The sequence below is a fragment of the Diceros bicornis genome, chromosome 31, assembly GCF_020826845.1.
Source record: "Diceros bicornis minor isolate mBicDic1 chromosome 31, mDicBic1.mat.cur, whole genome shotgun sequence".
NCBI classification, from domain to species: domain Eukaryota; kingdom Metazoa; phylum Chordata; class Mammalia; order Perissodactyla; family Rhinocerotidae; genus Diceros; species Diceros bicornis.
Window position 1 is genome coordinate 16,076,644 of NC_080770.1, and position 25,983 is coordinate 16,102,626.

At 42.2% G+C, this 25,983-nt stretch overlaps 1 protein-coding gene across 1 annotated transcript; it reads left to right on the forward strand.

Moving 5' to 3' along the window:
- The first annotated feature begins 24,839 nt into the window (after positions 1–24,839).
- LOC131395047 (olfactory receptor 5P55-like) lies at positions 24,840–25,787 on the forward strand. The gene has a single exon (XM_058526822.1). It carries the CDS (start codon positions 24,840–24,842, stop codon positions 25,785–25,787), a length of 948 nt encoding a protein of 315 aa, XP_058382805.1.
- The last annotated feature ends 196 nt before the right edge of the window (positions 25,788–25,983 follow it).

The following is a 25,983-nucleotide window of genomic DNA, read 5'->3' on the forward strand; positions in this document are numbered from 1 at the left end:
CTTTTAAAAAATAGACTGCAAAGGGGCAAAGGCAGAAGCAGGAAGACTAGTTAGAAGGCTATTGCAAAGATCCAGATGGAAAGTCACAGTGGCTTGGACCCAAAAGTAGCAGTAGAGGTGATGAGAAGTGGTCAGGTGCTGGAAAGATTTGGAAGGTACAGACAACTGGAATTTTTGGCTGATGGGATGTGAGGTTCAAGAGGACAATACCAAGGTTGACCTGTTCCACTAGAAGGATGGATTAGCCACTAACTCATGTGTTAAAGGTCTCAGGAAGAGCAGGCTTGCTGAGGGGAAGACCAGAAGTTTGGTTTTAGATCTAAGAAAAATGTTCTTTTAGATGTATCCAAGTAGAGAGATCAAGCAGGGAACTGGATCAGTGAGTCTTAAATTCAGAGAGATCTGGGCTGGAGATATAAAATTTGGAAATCTTCTTCTTATAGATCGTATTTAAAGCAATGAGACTGCATGAGTGTGCCTAGGGAATCAGTGTAGGTAAGGAAGAGAAGCCATCCAAGAACTGCACCCTGGACACGTCTACATTATGAGGCTGGGGAGATGAGAAGGAACCTACAAAAGAGACAGAGAAAGAGCAGCCAAGAGTAGGAAGAAAACCAGGAGAGCATGCCATGTGGGTGTCTAGTGGAGAAAGTGTCTCGGAGAATCCGACATTGTCAACGGTGTCAAATGCTGCCCATACGTTAAGTCAGATAAAAACTGAATTCACTGTTGTATTTAGTAACACACAGACCATTAAAGATCTTGAAAAGAGCAGTTTTTAGTTGAGTAGTGGGAGTGAAAGTTTATTGGAATGGGTTCAAGGGAGAAGAATTAAAGACAATGAATACGGTCAACCATTTAGAGAAATGTGGCTGTAAATTGATGCAGAGAAATGGAGCAATAGCTGGAGGGCGAAGTGGAGTTAAAAGAAGGTTTTGGGTTTTTTTCCAGCTAGGAGAAATAACCAAATAGTTATTTCTATTGTGTGCTATTTTGTTTTTTACATTCATTTTTGATTTTTATTTCAAGTTTGAAAGTAATATAGTTACAACAAATATCTCAACTAAAAGAATAAAAATTCAAATGATTCTTATAAATACAAGAGGTATTTAAATTTTATAAATTTATGAAAATATTTTCTTTTTTTTTAATTTTTTGTTTATTGCAGTAACATTGGTTTATAACATTGTATAAATTTCAGGTGTACATCATTATACTTCTATTTCTGCATAGATTACATCATGTTCACCACCCAAATACTAATTACAACCCATCACCACACACATGTGCCTCATTATCCCTTTCGCCCTCCTCCCTCCCTCCTTCCCCTCTGGTAACCACCAATCCAATCTCTGTCTCTATGTATTTGTTTATTGTTGTTATTATATACTACTTAATGAAGGAAATCATACGGTATTTGACCTTCTCCCTCTGACTTATTTCACTTGGCATAATGCCCTCAATGTCCATCCATGTTGTCACAAATGGCTGGATTTCATCGTTTCTTATGGCTGAGTAGTATTCCATTGTGTATATATACCACATCTTCTCTATCCATTCATCCTTTGATGGGCACTTATGTTGCTTCCAAGTCTTGGCTATTGTGAATAACGCTGCAATGAACACAGGGGTGCATGTATCTTTACGAATTGGTGTTTTCAAGTTCTTTGGATAAATACCCAGCAGTCAAATAGCTGGATCATATGGTAGTTCTATTCTTGATTTTTTGAGGAATCTCCATACTGTTTTCCGTAGTGGCTGCACCAGTTTGCACTCCCACCAGCAGTGTATGAGAGTTCCCTTCTCTCCACATCCTCTCCAACACATGATGTTTCCTGTCTTGTTAATTATAGCCATTCTGATGGGCGTGAGGTGATATCTCATTGTAGTTTTAATTTGCATTTCCCTGATAGTTAATGATTTTGAACATCTTTTCATGTGTCTGTTGGCCATCTGTATATCTTCTTTGGAGAAATGTCTGTTCAACAAAAAACTAACAACCCAATTAAAAAATGGGCAAAAGACCTGAACAGACATTTCTCTATTGTGTGCTATTTGCATGTTTGTTTATCCTTAAATGTATAGAGAGAGACTCCATGACTGTTTCCATTGCTTGGTTCCCAGACCTTCTATTCCCACAGAGAGTAAAAGAACATGATGAACTCGTGATGGCTTCAAAAAGACACCACATTACACATGACTAATTCCCGGGGATGCAGCTGTCTCCAAGCCCTCACTGTTCACACCACATCGGGGGGCAATCCGTTACAGATGAGGTGATATATTAAGACCATCACCTCTTTAGCAGTCTACTTTTTATTTATTTTTTATTATCAAAGGACTTCATTATGCAGTTTAAAGAGTCAGTACTACAAGGCTTATAACAAGAAAAAGCTTCTCTGCTTCATTCCTCCTGTGCCCAGTCTTCACACCCCAAAGCAATCACTTTTAACTCCTTCATTTGTTTACTGTTACATTGTGTTTACTGTCATATTTCTAAATCATATGCTTATGGGGTTCTTTTATTCTGTTTTTCATTTTAAGATTTTAACTTTGAACTCATAAGATGGAAAACAAGGATTTAGTTCTTTTAACCCACACACCACACCCATGTCCCTATATCCCTTCTATATCATTCTCTTAATAAAGTTATATCAAGATTTTTAAGATACTTAAGATTTTTAATTGATGTTTAATGTTTACATTATTAATTATAAAAATGTTAATTCATGGCTGGGTCATTCGGTATGTTTTGACCGCATACCCTTTCTTGTATGACTTTTTGTTTTTCCTGAATTAACAATTGCCTTAGTTTTTTATTTGCTTAATTTTTATGTACCTATAATTGAGATATACTCAAACTATCCCCAAACTATTTCCAAACAGAGCTAAAAACCCATCTCCATACAAATCATCAGGTAATCCATTAGTTCAATGTATTCCTCAAAGACACATCTCCTGGGTCCCCACACACTCCTGCTTCTCTCTGGACTAATTGACGTCTTGACCTGATACATAGCTGCCATCCTAGGACCACTCTCAGGATGGGAATTCCTTTCTCCTCTCTCTTCTTTGGATTCTCTGTTTGCTGGATCTTAGATCTTCCTGTTTCTTGGTTTATTTCCTAATTTTGTCACTTTCTCGGTGCCACTTCCTGAGATAGGATGCATGAGAGGTATATTTTCATCACCTGCATATCTGAGCAATTCTTTATTTTACCACCTCATTAGTTTAATAGTTTGTCTAACTAAAGAATTCAAGCTTGGAGATCAACCTCTCTCAGTCTTTTAAACGTGTTACCCTACAGTCTTCTGTTTTTCAAGGGTTGCTGTTGAGAAGTCCGATGCCATTCTGATACTCATCTTTGGTTTATGGTCTCCTTTTACTCTCTGGAAGCTTCAAAGGATCTTCTCATCATCCCTGTGGTCCGAAATTTCATGATTTATGTGCCTTGAGACAATTCTGTTGTCATTTATCTTCCCAGACATTCAGTGAACTTCTGAATTCTGGAAACTCATATCTCTCAGTTCTGGACATTTTTCTTTATCATTTCCATGATAATCTTTCACCAGGTATCCCCAAATCCAAAAGCTCTGTGGTTCAACTTCTCCAGAGGGAAAAGTTGCCCTCAATCTTGCTGGGACAAGGTAAGGAACCTAGAGGGCAACCACTCTTCATTTGAACTTTCAACTGTCTTCTTGTTTTTAGCCCAGCCTACCCCTGCCTCTGAGATACCTCTGTCCCCAGTTCCTCTAAGGACTTACTCAGCTAATGTCTTCTTAGCGTCTCCCTGCCTGTTTGTAGGGGCTTAAGAATTAGCTTTCTTCATCTCTCAACTGCTCTGCTCTCCTCTCCTACTCTCTTTGTCCTCATAGGTCATACCTTTCATTTTTCTTTTGCTGAGGTTTTAGTGGAATCATGGAAAGGAACACACATAATACCATATTCTCAATCTCTCATGTTTAACCAGAATAATTCTTTTGTGGAAGCCACTCTTAATTGCTGCTGATAAAAATAACAATTTCTGAATCGCCGTGAGTGTTAGTCTGAGTTCACTGCCAGACCAAGTAGGGAAAATCCCACAGATGGACTGGGCCCAATAGGATGGGATCTTCAGATTAACTGTCAGAATAATTCAGAGACAGTTAGCCTAAGCCTTGAGGATTTCATTGTATATCGATATACACCAAGCAACGACCCAAGACTCCATGCTCAGAGAGCCCCATGATTGGTCACCAGCTTGAAATTCTTAACAATTTTTAAACAAAAGGACCTACATCTTCATTTTTCCTGGGCCCCACAAATCATGTATCCAGTCCTGGATATGCATGAGGTACAGGAACCCTGTGTAGACAGTCTCACCAACCAAAGGCAAGAGCAGGATGTGTAAAGGCAAAAGCCATAGAGTTCGCAGGGAAAGAAGATTGATTTAAACCATTCATTATCTTGTCAGTTCAAGATTGACCAGCAGTGGAGCTCAGCTCAGGCCAATGGTTGAATCTCCAAGTCCATTTTTGGTTTTTAAGAATTGTGTTATTCTTAAACCCATCAGATTCATTAGGCTGGGCACAAATGAGACATCTGACTCACAGACAGAAAGCAGTTACAAGTTTGCCATCAAGCTGTTTCTCTGCTGATTCTGATAAATTTTCTAGAAGCAATTGCTCTAGTTTTTTTTTTCCCCCTGTGGCCTGACCCCTTCGTATCTATCAATCTCTCTAGCAATCTCTCACACCTTCCAGACTCAGGGTCTTGCATGGACAAGTCTACACGCACATACCCAAGGTCCAGCAAAAATTTTCTTTATTGCTGTTCAAAATTCACTCTTCGTTCTTTTTTACTTATAGAAAACTAATATTTGTGTGTGTGTGGCAGTAACGTGCCTAGCTGAAAACTTTGTGTCCCACCATCTCTTACGGGTAGCCCTGAGCTCTAGCCATTGCAGCTCAAGTGGATTGAGCTATGGGTTTCAATTCATTGGCTATGGATTTCCTGGGAATGTTTTATTTCCTTGACATGGGGGTGATCTCTTCTTTTGCATTTTCTCATCTTCTCTGCTGCCTATAGCTCTTAAGTGATAGCTGGTGCCACAATAAGCCACTCAACGAACTTCTAAACTTCCCAAACTTCCAAGTTTTTGAGTCCAAGTTCACTGAGTTCCAAAAGTGTTTCCACTCAACACTCTTCCAAGTCACAGAAATACAACAATAACAAAACAAATATTCCTGCCCTTGTGGTGCGTATGCTCCAGTGGACCGTCTTGCAATGCAAAGGCAAGTAAAGAGAATCACATGAGCCTCAGCTGTGACATTTCTGAGCAGCTGAACTAAAGACAGGAACTTGAGAAAAATTCATTTCATTCAGCCCCTTAGGGCTAGCTAATTGGCATAAAGAATATTAGAAATAGCTTTGACTGGAGAAATTAGAGTTGTGATGTATTTTGTATATGTGATATGTGATTTATTTTGGAACCACAATTAAAAACAGAATTAGGGCCGGCACCGTGGCTTAGCGGTTAAGTGTGCGCACTCTGCTACTGGTGGCCCGGGTTCGGATCCCAGGCGCGCACCAACGCACCACTTCTCCGGCCATGCTGAGGCCGCATCCCACATACAGCAACTAGAAGGATGTGCAACTATGACATACAACTATCTACACCGGGGCTTTGGGGAAAAAAAAAAAAAGGAGGAGGATTGGCAATAGATGTTAGCTCAGAGCCGGTCTTCCTCAGCAAAAAGAGGAGGATTAGCATGGATGTTAGCTCAGGGCTGATCTTCCTCACAAAAAAAAAAAAAGAAAGAAAATTAAAATAAAAAAATAAAAATTAAATTAAAAATTTAAATATGTATGCATATATGTTTATAATTTATATATGTGTGTGTGTGTGTATATATGGATATATTCTTTCTTAGAGCAAAACAAAAATAAGCAAAGCAAATGTGGGAAAAATGAGCAAAGGGTATACTGGTGTTTGTTATATTATTCTCTCAATTTTTTTAAATAAGAAGGGGGAGGGAATCTGTGATTTGCTTGGATCATGTAGGAGGGCTCATGGCCTTCCTATGAGTAAAGTATTAAAAAATATTCAGGCAAGTCCAACAGTCCACATGGGGAGAAGGTGCTTGAGCTCCAAGGCCCTGTGGGCCTGTTTCTCTACACTCTGGAGATGTTTACGGATCCTTTTGAAAGAAACACCTGCTTGGGAGCAAGCCTTTCAAGCCAGTGTTGCCAGTGTGCCTGACGACCAAGACAGAGCCCCGTCCTAATTCCAGACCGGCTATTCGTGCTGGCTCACGAAGAAAGGGCTGGACGGCTGCTGGCATTTGATCAGAGATTTGCTCTCATACCAGCTCTCCAGCCAGCAGCGAGGTTGTGTGGGTGAAGATGTAGAATGCCCCCGCCGCCACCTGCTTATGGCGCCATTCACCAAAAATAATTCGACACTCACATCACGTCAGTTGGCAACAACAGGACGCCAACTGTGGAATGTGTGCCTCTCAAACCCAAAGAGGCATACCATGATGTAATGCAGGGCAAAAGAAGACAGTGCGGAATGGTACTTCAGAATGATCCCACATGTGTTAGAAAGAAAGGAGGGCTGGGGGGGAGGGAGGCAAGGGAGGGGAGGGGAGGGAAAGAGAGAAAGGAAAAGAAAGAGTAGAAAGGAAGTAAAGAGAGAGGAAAAGAAAATGAAGAAAAAGAAAGACAAAAAAGAAAACCTCTATTTGGATGTCTGTATGTATACACTTATTATATATATACACACACATAGAAAAATCTGGAAAGATATTCATTAACAGTGGTTATTCTTAGAGTGTGTTTGAAGGGAAAGGTAAGGCTTTCATTTTTTTTCCTACTTTTTCTTGTCTGTTGTTTAAATTTTCTGGATTAGCCTATCTTAATTTGTATTTTTTTATAGCAAAGAAAAAATAAGGCAAAGGACTATGTAATGGGGAGGAGGATCTCCCCTGGAAGAAAAGGGCTGCTGTTGTCACTTTGAAGTAAATAAAGGCAACGTGTAGTCGAGATCAGAGGTCAGCAAACTACTGTCATTGGGCCAACTGTGGCCTGCCTCCTGTTTTTGTAAATAAAGTTGTATCAGCACACAGCAACCTCCATTCATTTACTTATGGCCTGCGGCTGCTTTTGTGCCACAAACAGCAGACTTGTGTAGCTACAACAGAGACTACATGGCCTGCAAAGCCAAAAATATTTACTCTCTGGCCCTTTACAGAGGAATTTGCTGATTCCTGGCCTAGATTCATATTTCTCTCTGAAAGGGAAGTCACATAGTCTCTATTAGAACACTGACCCAAAAATTCCGACTCTGAGAGGAAGGGATAAAAGGTAAATTTTAAATTTATTTATGAACTTAAAGGGTTAAATCAGCAAATGCCACCTCATCATAAAGGCCATTCCTAGTCACTCAATGTCAGTAGCCCCTAACATGGTCCTATCTCTCATTCTTTGTCAGTTTTCTTCAAAGAACATATCACCATCTGACACTTTTCTAGTTTGTTTGTGTTTGCCTCTCGCATTATAATGTGATATCCATGAGAACAGGAATCGTCTCAGTCTTGCTTGTCACTGTATCCCCAGTACCTAGAACCCTGCCTAGAACCCTGCCTCGTAAGTGCTCAATAAACATTGTATGAATGAATGAATCACAATTCAGCGGCAAAATTTTCACATCAGAGTGAAAAGAGAGAAAGACATGGTCAATGGCAACAAGAACCAGACTCTAAAGTAAATAAAAAGAGCCATCAATCTATGAACAGTCCATGAACATATTTTAAAGATACGAACTATAATGCTTAGTCTTTGTGTGTGTGACTCTTTCTTTTTTCAGCCAAATTCAAAACTAATACGGAGAAGAACGTCTGCCTGGGGGGAAAGACAATGAAATGCAATTGTGTTGGCGGGGATGTTTATTACCATTTATGTGTCCAAGGCAAAGCCCAGGCTTCACCTGAAGAGCGAGGTGAGAAGATATGGGGAATTCACCCAAGGATGCTCCTTTTCAGAGTTTAGGAGCAGTCGGTGACTCGGAGGAAGAAGGAAGTGGCAGAGGGTCCAAACTGAAAATCCCATCCTTTCTCTTGCTCCTTTTGAACCATAAATCTTTCAGTTGGGAATCAACAAATCCCCAAGCACAGCCTCCTCCCTTCAACACACACAGTGCGCAGAGGAGGGTGAACTAGAAAACAGTGTCCAAGAGGGGGCCGCATCCATGAGACTCCCAGTCCTGGGGAGGTGGATGGTTCTCTTATCTTTTACTCCATTCGTCCCTCTGAGAGCCAATGAGTGGTCAGATGCCTGGAGGTGGATCACCAGCTACACACCTATCTCCCTTCTAAGGGGAGTGGATCCTAAGGAAGGTCCTTCATTTGCCAGGCAGAGGGATAGATGGGAGGATGAAAGACTGGAGACTTTGAAAGAGATTAGATTGTTTTGTTCAAGAACACAGAGAAAAGAGATGACGGAAATGTGAAACCTTGCTCCTTTGGAAGGAAAACATATATGACTAATGGGAGTTTTTGTTAGGTTTTGTCATAGCTCAAAATGATCTCCCCAGGATTCATAGAGCTTTTCATTCTCCCCAAGACATTTTCAGTAAAATTGTCATTATTCATTAATCCTCTGTTGCATTGGATTTGCTTTCTGGGAAATAATAACAACGTTCCCCCTTCGAGGTGGGTGCAGGGTCAAGAACAGAGGCTGCTCATGGTGCCCAGTCACATCTGAATTATGAGAATAGCCTATTGTGTTCCCTGGCCCTGGAGTTCTTATCTCTGCCTAGACGAAATGCAGAAAAAATGTGCAACCTTGAAAGACAGAGACCTATTCACTCTCCTAGGTGAAACCGAAAAACCTTGTACTGTTTTAGAAACAAATTAACTCCCAGTTGGTTAGCAGATACCAAAGGAAGACAACAATCCATTCAAAGGTAAATTAATCCTTTGTACAAATAACCAAACTTGAATACCAAGAGTAGTGTGGACTCACATATGCATTTAAAATTTCTCCAAACTTTGTACAATATGCCCCATTCTCTCAGTTGAACAATCTAATTGTTTGTCTAAAATGACCTGTATCTATAATCCCAGGATCCTGGGATTTTTCATTAACCTTTTCACTACAGCTCCTTCCCAGGCAGATATGTTTCACCTGATTAATTTCGCCTTCAATCAGAAAATGGAAAACTTACACACCCAAATTTACAGTTTATGATCTTAAAGGAATCTAATTCAGAAATTCCTGTTTTTATCATCTCTAGGTCTTTGCTTTTTCCTGCAGAATCGACATCTCTCATCTACAGCTTTTCCCCGTAGGTAATATGATATTTTATACCATCTCAGTTACTGATTGGAACCTTCTGGAAATTCACAAAATAAATGTACAGGTTTACCTTTTCCCTGGAGCCTGCATCCCCTACTCTTTGTTTCTATTCAGATTTGGAAGCCTCCATTTCAGAGATTCATCTGGATTCAGACCAGACTTTGCCAATATTTGCTCCAAGTTTTGAGCAATCATCTCCTTCTCCCTCACTGAAGTCAAGTGGTCTTTACGCCTTCCTTTCGGTTTGTTGTTGGAGTTGAGGGGAGTGGAGTACATGACACATGTACATACACGATAGCTGAAAAAAATTCAGACATACAAAAGAGTATACAGTGAAAGTCCACCCCACCTATTCCCCTGCTCTGAGATGACCATTGTTAGCATTTTGGCATATATCCTGACAGATCTTAAGGTATATATAGTTAATGCACACACATGCACACTCATACACACACACACGCACACGATCATATTGGACATTTGGTTATGCGAAACGAGCTGCAATGGCTAGAGCTCAGGGCTACCCATAAGACATGGTGGGACAAGCCCAGTTTTCAGCTGGGCACATTACTGCCACACACACAAAGTTATTAGTTTTCTGTAAGTAAAAAAGAAGGGGGAATGAATATTGAGCAGCAATAAAGAAAATTTTTGCTGGACCTTGGGCATGTGCATGTAGACTTGTCCATGCAAGACTCTGAGTCTGGAAGGTGTGAGAGATTGCTAGAGAGATTGATAGATAGCAAGTGGTCAGGCCACTGGAAAAAGAAACTAAACTAATATACGACAATAGAAGGCTGAATATAGAAGTCAGAATGGTGTTTGCCTTTGGGGGAACAATGACAAGGAGAGAGTACAAAAGAGGTTTTGGGGGTGCTTGTAATGAGTGATAGTTACACAGAATATTCATTCTGTAAAAATTCACTGATGTGTACAGTTAAGATTTATGCACTTTATATACACTATAATTCAATTTTTTTTAGTTGTTTTTAAAAAGCCAATCAAAGGAGTGTGTGTTTCAGGTAATAGGGCCTTTCATATTGTTTCTGAATTTTGGCTAAAACTCCGAGCAAAGGACAATTAGTAATGAAGATCTCCAAATTCTAAGAGCTATTAAACACATTCCTTCATCACTTTTTCAAAGGTGGCCTATGAGCCTTTCCCAATCACTCACCACTAAGAATGGAGTAGACACTTGAGAGACTTTCATTGGGGTTGGAGAATTCTTTGGAGTAGGGACTCCTTTCGGGAGAGTGCTCTGGGGAAGGAGAGGGTGTGCTTCTTGTGATTCTTATTCACCTAAGCCAAAAAGGAAGGCTCAAAGAGAAACTTGTATGGAGATATTCATTTCATGGAGTTTGGGAGTGCCTACAAGAAGGTGAGACAGGTGTGCCCTTCCGAGCTGGATTCTTGCTCTGCTAGTCCTAGGTGCTATCATGGACACAGAGTAGAGTATGGTGAGGAGAGTCTAGAAGAACTTGACATGAATCTCCTGGAATTTGGAAATATACATGAACATAGAGACTAGAACCTCCTTCTCACCTAGAGAATTTTGAAAGTGAGAAGCTAGTTCTAGCAGGCCAGTAGGAAAAGAGAGAGGGCAGCTCTGAGTCAATCTCTGTTTGCACCATTGTATAGCAGGGAAAGGCAAGTTTCCTTAGGCCAAGCCAAACCTGATCCCTCCTGGAGTCAACCTGCCCATTAGAAATATGTTGGACAAGGGAACCTCAGCAATAAGAAGCTATAGGGGTATAAAAGGGCAGGAGCTATAGTGGGTCAGAAAGAGTCAGCAAAGGAGCAAAAAAACAGGTAACCCAACACAGAGGGCAGTTGTACATAACTTCCAAGCTTTTAATAGAGAGCATAGAAAAAAATGGAAGATTTAAGAGCAAAGGAAGTTACTTTCAAACTCTCCAAGAAATGGTTTATTCAGGATTGAAAACCTCTAGACAGATATGTGATCAGAAAGAACCACACACCCTACTTACTGGAGTGCTGAATCAAGGGGGTTGGGAAACAAGAATGTTCATTACAATTCAACAAAGGCCCTTCTTCTCTGTAGGATCCTTGAGCTACAATAGGGAAAGAAAGAAAAAAGTGAGTAAGAAAAAATATCTAACCTATATCCATAATTTTTGATCCTCCTCCATGAGCTTCTGTAACCCCACGCTTCATCCCCTACTCTCCAAACATATGCATACTCTTTCCCTTTCTCATACTTCTTCTCTGACCTGGACACATCTGTGAAAAAAGACTAAGAAATGATCCCAATATGATTTCTCCCAGTATGGGAGAAAAGATGGACAAAATTCAGTAATAATGAAAACAAATCTAAATCAACTTTGCCTATATGAAGGCTTCCAGTACCTATTTCTTCTCCACTACATTGGAATAGATGGCGATTTCCTCCATTGATTCGTAAGTACCTCAGAAATGACTAATATTTCAAAGTGAAAGTTGGATAAGAAAAGCAAGAAAATAGAACTGATTCTGAAAAACAGTAGAGCAACTGGAAAATAAAATGCTGGCTAAGTTTTAAAAATAATAAAATAAAAGATCAGCAACAATGAAGAACTCCCATCAGGGAACGTGCGGCAGGAATGTCTTAGTCCGTTCAGGCTGCTATACAAAAATACTATTGACTGGGATGTCTTACAAACAACAGAAATTTATTTCTCACAGTTCTGGAGGCTGGAAGTCCAAGATCAAGGTGCGGGCAGATTCGGTGTCTGGTGAGGGCCCGCTTCTGGGATCATAAACGGCTGTCTTCTCACAGTGTCCTCACATGGCTGAATGGGCAAGGGAGCTCCCTAGGGTCTCTTTTCTAAAGGCAGGAATCCCATTCATGAGGGCTCTGCCCTCATGAACTAATCACCTCCCAAAGGCCCCATCTCCAAATACCATCACTAGTTTTCAGTGATGAAAGGGAGAATAGTTTTCAAAATATGAATTTTAGGGGGACACAAACATTCAGTCTTGTAGCAGGGGAGATACTCACAGGGTCTCCTGAAGACCCATATACCTGGGTCTATATGAGAAACCAGTACTCAAATGCCTATCATGTGGACGTCATTGGTGGACAGAGTAAAGCAATGAGTTAGACAAAACTTGGCCCATTTTCCACATCCTTCATCCTATAGGCCAACCCTCCAAAGAAGGAGAGGACTGAGGAGGGAAAAGGAGAAAGAGGAAACGTGTGTTGATTCCCCCATCTCCATTTCAGGTCCAGGAGAGGTATAAAGCCTTAAATCTGGTATGAGACTGAGATTTCGGCTTAGACTAGACTCCCTAATGTCTATGATAGACAGTCTCCAAAGTTAGCCCCCATCAACTCTTCTTTCCCTGTATGCACCTGATGATCCTCACATCAAGAGGTGGAGCCTATTTCTTTTCTTCTGGAATTCAGGCTGATCTTATGACTTTCTTCTTTAAACAAGAGAATGCAATGGAAATTTAGTCCCAGGTCTAGCCTTTAAGAGAACTGAAAGCTTCTGTGTCCTTTCTCTTGAAAGCCAGCTGTCATATAAGAAGTCTGACTACCCTGAAACCATCACGCTATGAGGAAGCCCAAATTAGCCACAGGGAGAGGTTACATGAAAAAAAGATGTCACCCCCAGCTGCTACAGCCACCCCATCTGAAGCATCAGACACGTGAGTAAAGATGCCCTCTTGAATGTTCCAGCCCAGCAGATACCATGTGGAGAAGAATCTCCCAATGGAGCCCAGCCCAGATTGAAGAATCATAAAAATTAATAAAGTGCTGTTGTTTTAAGTCACTAAGTGTTGAGATGGTTTGATATGCAGCAATGGATAACTGAAATAACGTCTGAAAAGGAGGCTTAATTATAAGACTACATTGTATCAATTAGTTCTTGCTGTGTAACAAACTACCCCAAAACTCAATGGTTTAAAAGGCAATAATTTATTGTTGCTCACATATCTGCAGGTCAGCTGGAGTTTGCTAATCTAGAATAAGCTTAGCTGGGGCTGCTTAGCTAGGATGTCTTGCCTCTACTCCTTTTAGGAGCCCCAGACTTGCCATCATCTTCTTCTTGTAGCAATGGCAAAAGCGCAAGAGAGCAAACCCTAAAGCACAGGCATATTTCAACACCCTCCCCACCTGCGTCACAAATATGAACGTCATGTTGGCCACATGAAGTCACCTGGTGGTCCAGCCCAAAGTCAAGTGAATGGTAAGTACATTCAGTCTTTTTGTGAGAGAAACTGAAAATTAAATAGAAAATATGTAGTAGAAAAACTGGCCTTGCACAAAGGGAGGTCTGGCCTTTGCCCTGTACAACAAGGAGATAATCTGTATCATATCTGATAGGAGTGTCTTTGTTTAAGGTGAAGACGCCACACCTGACCGTCTTAGGGTGGGAGCTGGCCACACCAGAAAGACCAACCATGTGTTTTTAGGTGGGGGCTTTGGAGTATCATGCAGTATTGTTCAACCTGGAAATTGAGTCCAACCAGATGGGCAAAAAATTTACCGATGATACCTACATAAAAAAGCTCCAGTAAAAACTCTGGACATCAAATCCCAGGTGAACTTCCCTGGTTGGAAATACTCTTGTCACGTATCAATGCTGAGAGAATAATGCATCTTGAGGACTGCAGAAGCTTTGTATTTGGGAGCCCTCCCAGACCCTGGCCTATTCATCTCTTCCTTTGGTCATTTCTCCCTTTGTATCCTTTCCCTGTAATATATGCAACCTTGAGTATAAGTGTTTGGTAAGTTCTGTGAATCTTTCTAGAGAATTTTCTAATCTGAGGGTGGTTTGGGGAACCCCCTCAAATTTGGAGCTGATGTCAGAAGTGAGGGTGGTCTTGTATGGACTCTTCTCTCTAATGTAGTAGTTAGACCCTAGCCCCTTGAGGTTGTGTCGGAAGTCTTGGACAGTCTTGTGTGAAGACTGTGCCCTCTAACTGTATAGTTGCCTAACTCTCGCAGTTGGCCTAAACTCCTCATAGAAAAAGACATGGATACAGAAAGAGGTGAGGAAATTGGGCTAATAATTAATCTACTTTGAGTCCTTGCTTTTATACTTGAAAGACATTATACAAGATGAAGATATCAGCAAGGAATGGGAAGAAAACTCTGTCAGAGTAGGTTGGAGGCAATGATTACAAGAAGAATGAGGCCATTTGTCAACTTAAAAAGCCAATTTGCCTGTTATTTTATCCTCAAAGTGAGTTTATTTGGGAATAACCAAAAGAATTGCAACTCAAGATGTGCATGCTATGGCCAACCATAGGCAAATTCAGAAAACAAAGGAGGGGCGCTGCCTTTATAGAGAAAAAGGAGGAGTAGGGAAAGGCTGTTCTAAGCAAAAGTCCATTGGGGGAAGTAGAAGTTCAGAGTGGCAACAGCTTCTCATTGGCTGAGCTGTGGCATTTCTTATTGGCTGGGCTATTTCCAGGTGGGGAGAGAAATCATCCTTCAGTAGTAAAGTAGTTTTACTTCATGTACAAGATGCAGCCTGTCTCTTCCTGTCTGGTGTAAATGAGGATGTGTGATGGGGCGTGAGAGCTCCCCCTGCAGGCCTTCCCAACTCCAATTTAGTTAAGGTCTCTTTTATTAATTTCCACACATTTCATGTTTCTCAGCCCGTTCATGTTATTCAATAAAATTTCAGAGAGCTATTGTATCCTGTTGTGCAGTAGAATGTAACAACAAATGGGATGTTTGAGGAAGATGGGTGTGATATCTGACGGTAGGTAGGATAGCCAGGATCCATAGGACACACCAGACTCCAACTATGCAAAGGGACTTGTGGATCTCTCTGGACTACATCCACTGCCTTCTCCAAGCCCTCTACACATCTCTCTACCCCAGGGATCCAACCCAGCTTCAGGATTCTAGACACTGGATTTCCTTCATACAAACAAGCTATCTGCTTAACAAAACTCTGTTTGCATAATAATTTCCCAGTAGGGCAGGAGACTAAGGGTTTCTAACTGATTAGGAGAGGGGCCAACCTCTTACATCTTCATCTTGGAGAAGCATCCTCACTGTCACCCATTCTTGTTGGTTCTTCCAGTCCTCACACCCTACCTCAGGGTACCCAAATACAGAGAAAGAAGTAGATTTTCTCAGGTTCAGAGCAGAAAATTCACAGAATGAGAAGACACTGAGATTCTGAGCACTGGGCTAGAGGTGGATGGAAAAATTAAAGAAGAATCAAGGCAGAGAGCCCACAGAGAGACACCTGGCCGTTCATGACACAATTTGGTGCAGAGAGCCCAGGATTCACTTCTGTCCTCTCTCTCACCTCCTTGTTATTTCCTTCCCCACATGTGCCGAGCTGCCTCATCTCCATGCCCCACATAAAACCACAGATGGGACAGAATCTGCTATGGCTCGTAAGATGGAGTTAAAGTGGACTTGCCATGTGGGAAATTACCTTGGTGCAACAGCAGCCACCAGTGCACCGCCACAGAGGTTATTGAGCAGAAAGTCTCATGGACAAAATTAAGATGCTCAAGTCAAATGGTTTATTAAATCAGTGACAAAAATACAGGGAGAAGCAAAGAGAAAGAAACAATTTTAGGAAACAGTTTAAATAGAGTGGAAGAACCACACTACCCAAATCCTGTGTTACACAATGTGTGTGTGTGCCTCCATCTCTTACTCTGTCGCTGTCTTGCTCTTTCTCTGCCACATCAGCTTCTCTACTGACATATGGTCATGAGAACATTGAGTCGAGGAAAAACAAAGAGTGTCAGAGGACAGAAGGTGCCTGGAGCTGACAGATGGTCCATCAGAAAGATGCAGGAGCAAGTACGCCTCACCAATAGTGTTGCTCACCAGTGACTTACTAAGCAAACATGCCCTTTACCTGCATGTCGTGGGCAGAGAACAAGTGGGACTAGACATGGACATCACTCAAGGGTGCCAATTTAAGGCCTCATGAATATTGAGTGCTTTGTGAAACTGCCTCTTGTACTGCGTAAATACGTGATGCTTCTTGGCCCCTTCAAACCTTCCTATAAATATTCATCACATGTATTCTCAACTTCCTTTCTCCCAAGCTCCTTGGCTCTATACTTAGTTTCTCTTATTTTCTATGGTAGAACCATTCTTAAATAATAAGAACATGCATTACAGGTCCCTCTGTCAGAAGGATGTTCAACCTGATCCTCAAGATAGAAAAAGTAAAAAGCTGTCACATCTCAGGGCCACTCAGGCATGACTCAGAGACCTGTGGCCAAATAGAAAGAGGAATGGAAGCCACAGAACTTCACAGGGAGAATGAGGTGGGATATCTCAGGTGTCAGGATACAGATTCAGGAGCAGCAGCTGTGAGAAAAAAAAGGCTGACCACACAGGAAAGCATCCAAAGCCTGCGATAACAAGAGGTCTAAGTTGGGCCAAGCAGTCAGTTATCATTGGAGTACTTCAGGACGTGACAAAGAATGCAGTGTGCATGAGGTTCCCTGAAGTTGTGAAATGTGGTACTGGGCCAGAGATGGATGAAAAAAATGAAGAGGGATGCAGGCAGAGAGCACCCAGGGAAAAAAGTGACATTTTGGAGCCAGGCTGCAGCGATCTACTTGGGATTCAGCAACAGGCTCCTGGTCCTATGACAAACAAGACCCCAGTTCTGCAGGGAACACAAATCTGGAGGGAAAATAATAGGAATTCTGTTACCAGAATCTACTACTAAGGTGCAGGGCAGGAATCTCATCAAGGAGAGTGATGGTGTGGCAGAGAGTACGATACTGAATCTGCGTATGCCTCTCCTGAACAATTGGGACTATTTCTCTAGACTAGACAGGTAATATCAAGTAATTCCAAGATGACTGAAATCCTAGAGGCTGGGATCTGTGGGAGGAAGCAAAGATCAAAAGCGAGGAGAGCCTGGCTTTGGTCCTGACTTGCCACTTACCAGCTATTACCTTGGACTGGTCATGTCATTTCCCTGAGCCTCAGTTTCCCCCTCTTAATATGTAGACAATAATGTTTGCTGAGCAGACCTCTGAGGGTTTGTATGAAGATAAAATGTGGTAACATACATGCAAGCTACTGTTAAACTATACAAATGTTAGTTGCTATTATTATTGCCAGTGATTGGCTGTGCCATCAAAAAAAAACTAGCGAGCCTTATTGGGTCTCGAGTTTGTCTTATGAGAAAGAGGAAAAAGATCACTAACAACCTCTCTGCTGTTAATGAGGGGAAAAAGTAATTGCCTCAAGCACCTAGGAAGATGATATTGTGCAAGCACACTGTGATGGGTTTCTGTGCAATTCTCCCTCTGTGGAGTCTCACCTTCATTAAACTTAAGTTAGAAGCCCTCAGGGGAGAGACTCGGTAAGTGAAGAGGGTCAGCCCCAGACCAGCAGCCCCAGAGATTCCCAGACCTCACACACCAACAGGAGATCCATCTCCAGGCATCATTCCCTGTGTATCCTGGACCATCAATCACTGGCTTCCTGCTCAGCCCCTGGGACCATCTAAACTGAGGCAATTCTCACAGGTCCAGATGGAAAGCTAAGAGCTCAGCCAGAAGTCTTCCCAGGAAGGAGAGATCCAAAGATCTGCCAAAACTGTCAGAGAGCACCGGCCACTGGAGCTGGTCCAAGGCAGCCAACATCACAGGGAGGGAAAGTCACTCCCAGGGGTCTCCAGGAGCTGGACTCAGAGGGAGATGGTCCCTGCTTCTCCACAGGTCAGTGTGCTCACAGATGATCCTCACCTCTTCTCCATTGCTTCCCTTCTTTCCCTGTACCCTCGAGCCCCCATTTAGAAATAATAACAAGCACTGAATATTTATTCTCTACCAAAGATTCTGACAAGTGCTTCAAATGCATCATCTCGTTTAATCCTCACAGCAACCCTGAGAGTAGGTACTATTAGTCCCACTTTGCAGAAGGCAAAATGGAGTGAGGTTAAAAAATTTGCCCAAGGTCACAAAATACTAAGGACTGGCACTGGGATTCAAATCCAGATCTGGCCAATAGCAAGGCCCACGCTCTTAACTGCTAGGAAATAATGCTTCCCAGAAACCAGCCACCAGCCTCAGGAGCAAGCAGTGGATGCAAGAAACCCTCCTAAAAGACAATGAAAGGTTCACCTATTTGGTGGTACATTTGCAATTGTTGGGTGTGGGTGCAGGAAGAGTGGTGTAGAATCTCTCTGCCCCCAGCTGTTCTAGGCCACTTAGATAGTCACCATTATTCCATGGAGCTGGGTTCTCAATGCCAGACATTCAAAGTCTGCATGTCTTCCTGGGCTCTGGGCCTCTGGACCAATAAGTCGTCCCCTGAGATCCCATCACTGAGGCTGGTTATTTTTGGTCTCTTCCATTCACTTATATAAAAATGTACTTTTTTAAAGCTACTTGGATCAACTGATAATTGCTGATCTTTGAGCCCACATATGAACTAGAAAATCCTGTAAAGAAGACAGTGTGCTTTCCTCCCATAGTGAGGATTCTCTCTAACATCCTTGCTTCCAGGCTAGAAGGAGAGTGTCTAGTTCTCAGGGGCCTCCCCCTTCAGCAAATCCGCTGCCTTCATGACTCTATCCTCATCAGCCCTCCCAAGTCACTTTCCGATTCACACCAAGTGTGCGGTCACTTTCAGGATCAGCCCCAACACAGAGGTCCCTGTTAGGGAGTTTCACGAATAGGGACCAGGAGCCTCCTCGTCTCTGTCCCTCTTCACAGGCATCCAACTAGCACTTGAGCTAAATCCACCCAGGCTGCTAGTCATTCTGTCTCAAACGCTAACAAGAGGAATCAGCTGTGGATATTGTTAAAATACAAATGTGATTCAATAGGAAGTCTAGGATGGAACCAGATTCCACATTTCTAAGGAGCACCCAGTGATGTAGATGCTGCAGGTATGCAAGTCCCACTTTGGTAACCAGGTGCTAAAGATTACTGACTACAGCTTGTGAGCATCTGTCCCATCTGGCCTGGAAGGTAAAAGAAAAAGAAACAAGAGAAAGCTAGGCACAGTTCCTCTGTGAACCGCCAATCTTTTTCTCCCAAAAAAGGAAAATGTTGAAACACTCAGCATGAAAGCCAAGTCAGAGGCTGCATGCTAATATTTTTATTGAGGATCTCCGCAGCTCTGTATTCCAAATTGCTTTAACACAAAATTGCTTTAAGATAGGTGCTGTTTTCTTGGTAATTGTGAAAGAGCAGCAACAACTTAAACGTCTCTCATTAGGAGACCGCTTGAATGGTACATTTATAAAGTATAACATTGTGTAGCCTTTGGTGTAGGGTGGGGAATGGGCAGCTCTTAATTACTGATATAGAAAGAGTTCCAAGATATATTGTTAAATAAAAAAGAAAAACAAGGTGCAGAACAATGTGTGTAATTTGCTACCATTTGTATCTTTTAAAAGAGAGAGGAGAATATATATGTACACATGTTACTTATATAAACAATGACTAACCTTGGAAAGATACACAAGAAACTGGTAGCTTCTGAGGAAGAGAGCTGAGTGGCTGGGAAATCAGAAGGAGGAAGATGGAGAGGACTTATTTTTGCTGTAGTCTCTTCTGAATTTTGTACCATAGGAACATATTTCCCACTCAAAAAAGCAAAAACTAAAATTGAAAGATAATCCCCTTGTTCTTCTTTCTACACCTCCATCCACCCAAAAATTCAATGAAATTGATTCATTCAACAAACATATTCAAGTATCCTCCTGGGGAGTCCCCAGCAGAGTTAGTTCTTGGAGCAGGGTTCAGAATAGCATTGCCCTGTGTCACTGCTGGGGAAACCCCAAAAGGTATGTGCTCAGAGTATGGAGGATCTGGGGGTCCCTTGTGATCCAAGAGACCTGCCGTTGAGGGTCAGAACCGCCAGTCTGAGTTCTCTGCAGGTGTAAGAAATTCTGCACACCTAGGTCACCTTCAGAACATGGGTGAATGGGGAGACTCTAGGATCCTTCTACAATTGGATGGCTGAACTAGAATCTGTGACTGGGAACTTCAGGTAGGAGAACAACTACTTCCCTTAAAAAATCTTGTAAGGTCTTCATGCTGTCCTTAGGACATATGCCATTCTCCTGACTTATTTCTGGTTTAGACCTCTGACTTTGGCAGGCTGAATTATTGAGTTTTACTGTCTTCCCTGGTTACCCTATTTTATCTCTTGGTTCTCACTAAGTAATTTCTCTGGCTTGTGTTATTTATTTTTTTTTCTGAGGCTATGATCCATATCCACTGAAGAGGGATTATGCCAATTGCTCTCCATATGGTCATCCAGGTTCAAGTAGCAGTTCATCCATTTGTGACCTCAAGTAGATTACTCACTTCTCAAATGAGGTCAGGATGGGGGGAGTGCCTCATCCAAGGAATAGCGTAGCAGAGATTCAACAAATATTTGTTTCGTCCATCATTTCTTCCTCATTCCACAGCCACTCAGGATTATTATAAGCACATCATTCTTTTCAAAGCACCTCTGTTTTTACCGTCTCAATCCTCCCCTGAATCCCAAAAGCCCAGACAAGAACTGTCCTCCACACTTCACAGATGAGTACATAGGACTCACTTTCTGCAATGAGTTGTCCAGTGTCATGTCACAAAGCCTGGAAGACCTGGAACCATATTCAGACCTGGCAGCTCTCAGGAGAGTTCCCTGCACCACACTGTGCTCCCACCCCATTCCTCAGAGAATTGAGGTTCTCAACCCTCTGTCTCCCTCATATTTCTCCCCTCTATACATTCAAATTCACAACAAGCTCCCACAGTGTGCCCTGTTACAAGCAACATTTTTTAATGTCCAGATCTTTTGTGCATGGAAAGGCTTATCTAAAGCCATTTGCTAATTGACTATAATATTTTAAGTTGTAAATTTAGAACTTAGTTTTTCTTAGGCCATTAAAAGCAATTTCCAAATGTAGTAAGTTTAATTACATATTTAGTAATGTTTGTGTTAAAATTAAAAATAATCACACTTGATCTTTGATTAATATTTTCTTAGCCCAAAAATCTAATGGATTAAATTGCCCCAAATAATTTAAGCACTGTTTACAATCAAATTCTCTTAAACAATTCAAAGTAAAGTCAAAAAAAAAATCTATGGAATCAAATTCTTCTAAACATTTAAATACTATTTATATACTTGATTAGTTAAATGCTCTTAAAATTTCAACCTACAATCACAAATTTAATGTACCTGATTTCCCAAGCCCTTCAAAGACCTTCATAAGCATTTTAAAAATTCCTGAAAATTACTAAATAAAAATGTATACATTTAATAAATCCAGTGTTTTTCAGCATTCTAGCAAAGTCAAATTGAACATAAATTTGTTAATTCAATTTAGCTAATTATCCTCCATATTTCAAATCAAATTAAGCAGATACTCTTAAATGTTTCAAGTACCTTAAATAGTATTCATATTTGATATGTATATTCAAATATGTATTCAAATTCATATTAAATGATGTAATTGTTACAAAAACATCATCTTATAAATAGATCTTACACAAAATTATCAATACAGGGTATAAAGGGTACAGTCATCTGAAAAGAATCATCCTAAGGCCTCCACAGCAACTAGAGTTACAAATTTGTGGTTGTCAGAGATTCAAGATGAACATTGTGCCTTCAGAGATTTGGGTCAAAACTTCAAGAGTGGAAGAGGGGAACATGGGTGCTGCTCCCCAGAAGATTTAGCCCATCTTGCATGTTACCAGCCAAACCCTGCTGCTATGACAACAAGGCCCTACAGGCCCCAGCTTTCAGCCAGGATCGAGTTTCACAACCTAGTATGTCATCTTTCAATTCTTGTTGTTAGTGCTGTTGAGTCGATTCCGACTCCTAGCAACCTTGTGCACAGCAGAGCAGAATCCTGCCTGGTTTTTTGTGCCATCCTCTACTTTCCAGCTCTATGTTAGACAATGCTCCACTGCTATTCATAGGGTTTTCATAGCCAATTTTTTCAGAAGTGGGTGGCCAGGTCCTCCTTCCTAGTCTGTCTCATCTGGAAGCTCCACTGAAACCTGTCCACCATGGATGACCCTGCTGGTATTTGAAATACTGGTGGCATAGCTTCCAGCATCACAGCAACATGCAGCTGCCACAGTATGACAGCCAACAGATGGGTGTTGTGGTTCCCTGACCGGGAAAGGAACCTGGGCTGCAGCAGTGAGAGCACCAAATCTTCACCATTAGACCACCGGCTTTCAATCCTACTCTTACCCAGTTCTTATCCTAATCATTCTCCATTTTTATCACCTAGTTTGGATAAGCAGAATTCTGCATTCACTCATCTGGGTAGTCCTATCCTCTCTGCAACCTGATTTGCGTTGAAGCATCTGTATCTTCTTTGTAGCTTTCATTCACCTATTCAACAACTGTTTATTGAGGGCTTACTATGTGCTAGGCTCTGGAGATACAGCAATAAACAAAATTCACAAAAATGCCTAGCTTCATGGTTCTTGCATCCTGTTTTTTGTTTGTTTGTTTGTTTGTTTTGTGAGGAAGATCAGCCCTGAGCTAACATCCATGCTAATCCTCCTCTTTTTGCTGAGGAAGACCGGCTCTGAGCTAACATCTATTGCCAATCCTCCTCCTTTTTTCCCCCAAAGCCCCAGTGATAGTTGTATGTCATAGTTGCACGTCCTTCTAGTTGCTGTACGTGGGACGTGGCCTCAGCATGGCCAGAGAAGCGGTGCGTCAGTGCACGCCCGGGATCCGAACCCGGGCAGCCAGTGGCAGAGCTCGCGCACTTAACCGCTAAGCCACAGGGCGGGCCCGGTTCTTGCATCCTAATATCAAGACAGAGATAATAAACAAAATTAATAAGTCATGTGTGTATGTGTTATGAAGAGGTTAGAGAAGAATAAGTACTATGAGGAAAAAAATTAAACAGAGAAGCAGGTAGTGAATGCTGGGGTAGGAGAGGGTTTAGTTTTAAATAGGATGCTTAGGGAGGACTTCACGAGCAGGTGATGTTTGAGCCTAAACTTAAAGGAGAAGAGGGAAGGAGCCATGTGGCTAACTGGATGGAGCAAGAGGTTTCTGAGTGGAGGGGACCGTTAGCACAGAAGTCCTGAATCACATATGGCATGTCCTAAGAGGATTGAGGGGGCACACATAGCTAAAGCAGAGAAAGCAAGGGTGAGACGAGGAGCAAAAAAGGGACGGAGAAGGAAAGAGAGTTACAGAGGAGTGGCCAACCGCAGAGTGGGGCTTTGAGGACCAGGGTGAGGGTTCTGACTTTCTCTTGTGTGTTTAACAGAATTGCCCTGGCTGCTCCTCATACGAGAGAAGTGGGACACGAATTAAGAGCAATTGCAATAATCCAAGCAACGTATGATGGTGTCTTGCAAATAAAGGGTAGAAAGTCGGTATATATTTTGATGGTAGAGCCTATATGATTTGCTGAGGAATTCAATGAGAGGTGGAATAAAAAAGGGTCAAAAATGGCTAAAAGATTTTGGCCAAAACAACTGAAAGGATCGAGTTTCCATTACCCAACTGAGGAAAACTTTCTTATCTAGTTGATAATTAATTTATATTCATTCGTTGACACCAGGCACAGTGATAGATAGCCGGCCCGGGTGGTCTAGTGGTTAAGATTCAGCGATCTCATCATCACGGCCTGGGTTTGTTTCCTGGTCAGGGAACCACACCACCTGTCTATCAGTTGTCATACTGTGGCAGCTGCATGTTGCTCTGATGCCAAAAGCTATGCCACTGGTATTTCAAATACCAGCAGGGTCACCCATGTGAACAGGTTTCAGCAGAGCTTCCAGACTAAGACACATGAGGAAGAAGGACCTGGCCACCCATTTCCAAAAATATTGGCCATGAATACCCTATGAATAGCAGCAGAGCATTGTCTGATATAGCGCCGGAAGGCAAGAGAATGGAGCAAAAGTATTGGGCAGAGTTCTGCTCTGCCGTACACAAGAGTGCTAGGAGTCGGAATTAACAGCACTAACAACAAACTGTAATAGATACCAGGGCACAAATTATTTGAGATATTAAGTAACTCTCCTCCTACTAGGAGTAAGAAAATCCAATAGGAAAGATGCTTCTGCATTTTTTATTGTTAAAATATAGTGCCATTAATTCAACTAAAGGAACATCTATGAAATTCAAGGGAGAGAGGAAGGGGATAGACCTCTAAGCTGGGTTTGGAGAGACCAAAGGACATTCTAAGATGAAAATATAGGGTAAGAAAAGGCAAAGACATTTGCGATAACATGGTGTGTTTGTGGAAGTAAGTTGTTCAGAATTGCTGAGGGTAAACTGAGAACAGTGTAGCATGGAGGTGCTTCACAGAGGAGATCTGGCAAGCTAAAGAATTTAGACATTATCCTAAGGGGCACAAGGAACCCTTAGCATACTAGCGTGAGTGTGACATGATGGGATTGATGTGGGATTTGGAGAGCAGTCTGCCACTCAGAGGTAGATGCAGCTTTTCAGTTGTAGAAGACATGAAAGGCTACCTCTTTGATGAGAATGTTAACAGTTTTGTTTCTCCTCCTCTTGTTCATTGTCATGTGGAAAACACACCAGTGAAATGGCATTGGGGCAGAATCATACGACAGTGATGAGTTTCATCCTGCTGGGCCTCACAGACCAGGCAGACCAAAAACAACTCCTCTTTGCCGTCTTCCTGCTGATCTACTCCATGACTCTGGTGGGCAACCTGGGCATGATAGACCTGATCCACGCCAGCTCCGCCCTCCACACCCCCATGTACTTTCTCCTGAGTGTGCTCTCCTTCCTTGACATCTGCAATTCCTCTGTGTTTACCCCCAGGTTGCTGATCAGCTTCCTCACCACTGACCAGTCCATCTCTTTTGCAGGCTGTGTGGCCCAGATGGCCCTCATGATCCTCCATGGCACAGGGGAGTGTCTGCTCCTGGCCATCATGGCCTATGACCGATTTGTGGCCATCTGCAACCCTCTTCTCTACCACACCACCATGTCCAAGCGCTTGTGTGTCCAGCTGGTGGTGGTCACCTATGCCGTGGGGGTGTTCATTTCAGGTGTGCAGACAGGGAATGCCTTCATCTTGCCCTACTGTGGTCCCAACATCATTGATCACTACTTCTGTGACATCCCACCTGTGCTCCAACTGGCCTGCTCAGATACCACGGTGGCCAATGTCATCCTGCTCTTCTTTTCTGCCTTGGTCACTGTCCCCACAGTCTCAGTCATCTTGGTTTCTTATGCCTACATCCTGGTCACAATCTATAGGATGAGGTCCCTGGAGGCCCAGCGCAAGGCCTTCCCCACCTGTGCCTCCCACCTCACTGCCCTCTCCCTCTTCTATGGGTCTGTATTCCTCGTATATGTCCAACCCAACCCTGAAAGTGCTTCAGCCTATAACAAGATCCTCTCTGTGTTCTACACCATTGTGATCCCCATGCTGAATCCGCTGGTCTACAGCCTAAGGAATAAAGATGTCAAGGCTGCTGTTCAAGTTAGGGTTCTTAACCTAAGCAGAAAAGGAATTTGTTAGAAATGTGTCTGGTAGTTCATAAAATAGAAGACTAGAGAACCCATCCAGGACAGGAACCAAGAGAGGCAAGGCACGGCTAAGAGCCTGCCACAAGAATGGTCTGTGCAGGCTGCCACCATAGGCAGTATCACCTTTGGGCATTCTCCATTGCTACAGCTGGTACTGCTGCCCCTGAGCATTCACCACTGCTCAGCTA

What these genes read in the sequence shown, in the direction of transcription:
- LOC131395047 (XM_058526822.1), top strand. Translation starts at nt 24,840, where the DNA reads ATGGCATTGGGGCAGAATCATACGACAGTGATGAGTTTCATCCTGCTG.